General features: G+C 41.4%; 1 protein-coding gene across 1 annotated transcript; it reads left to right on the top strand.

Annotated features, from left to right (window-relative positions):
• Positions 1-265: 265 nt before the first annotated feature.
• LOC140157424 (uncharacterized) lies at positions 266-1,549 on the top strand. The gene has a single exon (XM_072180622.1). The coding sequence runs from the start codon at positions 266-268 to the stop codon at positions 1,547-1,549; it is 1,284 nt and encodes a 427-aa protein (XP_072036723.1).
• The last annotated feature ends 1,979 nt before the right edge of the window (positions 1,550-3,528 follow it).

Genomic DNA, 3,528 nt, shown 5'->3' with positions numbered 1-3,528 from the left:
ATAACGTTGGCCCCCCGTTTTCTGATCCACATTGCTTCTCTAATCCATCTGGTTTGCCAACCGCGATGAAGGGACATACTCACTCAATCATGTATATGACCAGCTTTTGCAAAGAACTACACCCTCTGGAGATGAGAGTAGGAGTGTTGCTGGTTCATCACATTACTGATGAAGTCTTCCGTAGGAAGATGAAACGTCTAAAAACGTGAGTAATCAAGTGGATTTGTAAAGCATAATTTACCAATAATTGATATCTACAATCCTGATGAACTTATTCAAGGAGTTAAGAAGTCGTTATGGTCAAGAGACAGTGAAAAACGTACGTGATTTAGAGAGTTTTGAGAAGAAAATTGCACGCCATCGCAACCATTTAACCTTCACACATCGCTGTAAAGATAGCGGGATCACTCCCAATAGTTTGAAATTACGCTGCCCGATCAACACCATCAAGGCACGGAATATTATACAGAAAGCACAAAACGAACTGGTAAGAGAACGCATTCGCGTCGTTAGCAACAGAATAGCCGATCTAACCAAAACAAGTAAAAAATTACACGGACAAGTTCTAGAAACACTCGAAAGTAAAAACGATGGCCACGAGCAAGCCGATGTACGCCGCCATCTTGAAATTCATTTGGAAAACAAACGCAAAACGGAACATGAAAAGTCAAAGGAAAGACAAATTAAGAAGTTAAACAACCTCAAAGACAAAAATGAAGATCTAGCGAAGAAAAGAAATGCCGTACCGGATATTGACTTGTCGGGAACACAGCTGAAAAAATGGGTTGTAAACAACACAGAAAGGAAGCTTACGGACTCGCAGAATTCCCTGCTGGCAAAAGGTTTAAATTTCGCGGTGTCGGTGGACAGGATTCCCAACGAGGATTTCATTGTCGCGGCCGAGAAAGTGAGTTGGAAATTACCACCCGGAGAAGCACAAAACCTTCGTGCGGAAGTCGCAGGAGTTTTAAAGTCAGCGAAAATCCCGAAATCGAACATTAGCAAAGAGGAAAGAGTAGCACTCAAACAGTTGAAAAAGGACAAGTCAATCATAATAATGGGTGCAGACAAGGGTAGAAGCACGGTTGTTACATCTACCGACGGCTATGAAGAAAAGGTAAACAACTTGCTTAGTGATGAAAAAACTTACGAGAAACTTAAAGGAGACCCCACTTCAAAGTACAAGCGGAAGTTGTTGGGTACCTTACAGAGACTTAAGAAAGAAAACAAGATTGATAATAGCCAATATAAGTTGCTCTACCCCACTGCCGAAAATACACCACGCATATACTGCACCACAAAGATTCACAAAGAGGGATACCCGGTCAGACCAATTGTGGATTACACTGGATCCATCGCGTATCAGACATCTAAAGCGTTAGCGGAGATTCTGTCCCCCATGGTAGGAAAGACAGCCCATCATGTCACCAACTCGCGGGAATTAGCGGAAGAACTAGCTACGGTCAGAATTGACGACGAGGACATTTTAATTCACATGATGTCGTGTCACTGTTCACGAATACCCCTATCAATAAAACGCTGGAGATAGTGAGAGATTATCTGGACAAGGACACCACGCTGAAACAAAGAACATTACTCAACACCGAGGACATTATTGAATTACTTGAATTTGTCTTGACGACGACATATTTTTCCTTCAGGGGAGATAATTACATGCAGAAATTTGGAGCGGCCATGGGAAGCCCAGTGAGCGCGATTATCGCGAACATTTTTATGGAATGGCTGGAACAAAAAGCCATAGCCAATGCACCCATCGCGTGTCGTCCAAAATTATGGAAAAGATATGTCGACGATATCCTCGAGATTATACCAAAGGGCACTACGCAAGAACTGACAGATCACCTCAACAAAGCGGATCCAACCAACAACATTAAGTTCACGCACGAGGAAGAAGCAGAAGGAAAATACCTTTCCTCGATACGCTGATCAATCGGAAAGAAGACGGTTCGGTAAAGACAACAGTGTACAGAAAGAAAACGCACACCGACCAGTATTTAAACTTTGCTTCGCAACATCCCTTACACCAAAAATTGGGTGTAGTCAGAACATTGCTTGATCGGAAAGACGCGATTGTAACGGAAGAGGAGGATAAACAACAGGAGGAGGAACACATCAAGCATGCGCTAAATCAATGTGGATATCCTAACTGGACGATTGAAAAAGTGAAACAACAGATCAGTGATAAGACCAAAGCGAAGAAGAAAGCAAAGGACAAGAACACAGAAAGAAGTAAGGGCATGGTAGTGATACCCTATGTCCAAGGTGTGTCCGAAAGACTGCAACGTGTGTTTAAAAAGCATAACATCCAGACAGCGATGAGACCACACAATACGCTGAAACAAAACCTTGTACACCCCAAAGACAAAATAGAAGCCACCAAAACTTGCGATTGTGTTTATGAAATACCATGCAAAAGTTGCAAGAAATCGTACATTGGGGAAACCGGCAGACCTTTCGGGGTAAGACTGAAAGAACATTTAAAAGAATCTGAAAAGTTAACAGAGAGGAAATTCACACGCGCTGTTCGAAAGGAGTCGGTCGATGAAATTAACAAGTCCGCCATCACAGACCATGTTTCGCAACAAAACCATGTTATTGATTGGGACGGAGCCAAAGTAATCGACAAAGACTCATGTAAGCAAACCAGATGGATTAGAGAAGCAATGTGGATCAGAAAACGGGGGGCCAACGTTATCAACCGCGATGAAGGGACATACTCACTCAATCATGTATATGACCAGCTTTTGCAAAGAACTACACCCTCTGGAGATGAGAGTAGGAGTGTTGCTGGTTCATCACATTACTGATGAAGTCTTCCGTAGGAAGATGAAACGTCTAAAAACGTGAGTAATCAAGTGGATTTGTAAAGCATAATTTACCAATAATTGATATCTACAATCCTGATGAACTTATTCAAGGAGCATACAATGTTACGTTTAGTGATTGTTTTCCCCTTGGATTATAACCGATCAAAAGAAATATTAATACAAAGAAATATCAATATCGCCATTTATGAGGACCAAATACAGTACCAATTCAATTTTAGAAGCTATTTTAGGCACATTCCGCCACTTGCTCTCCCACCAATGGCCGTTTTCTCGAAGCACGGCTAGTGGTCAGGCTACTTAAGCCATCAAGCTTAAGCCTAATTAGTCCTATATACCAGTACTTACAATTTCACATCTTACATCACTTACATAGGTGAATCAATAAATTGGATCTACATAGGAAGGACTAGCCTGTTACAAAAGAAATAAAGATTTTTCACGGTGAAATTGCCATCGATGCGATTTGGCCCACATAAAGACTAGTTCGTTTATTACAACAGCTCCTATACTTGGGCAAAAACTCATGCTTGCATTGCTATTACGCTATTAGTAAGTCTATTGATCTTGTGCTTGACTTACTTTAACAACGTGTTCTCGTATCTGACTATTATTACTATTAAAATCGTTCTACTAAGCAGACATGTTATTGTAGTGGTCTTCTCACCCACTTCTCACCACT

This window comes from Amphiura filiformis, chromosome 1 (genome assembly GCF_039555335.1).
Source record: "Amphiura filiformis chromosome 1, Afil_fr2py, whole genome shotgun sequence".
Taxonomy (NCBI): domain Eukaryota; kingdom Metazoa; phylum Echinodermata; class Ophiuroidea; order Amphilepidida; family Amphiuridae; genus Amphiura; species Amphiura filiformis.
The sequence above is the reverse complement of the archived record's forward strand: the minus strand, read 5'-3'. Positions and strand labels throughout refer to the sequence as shown.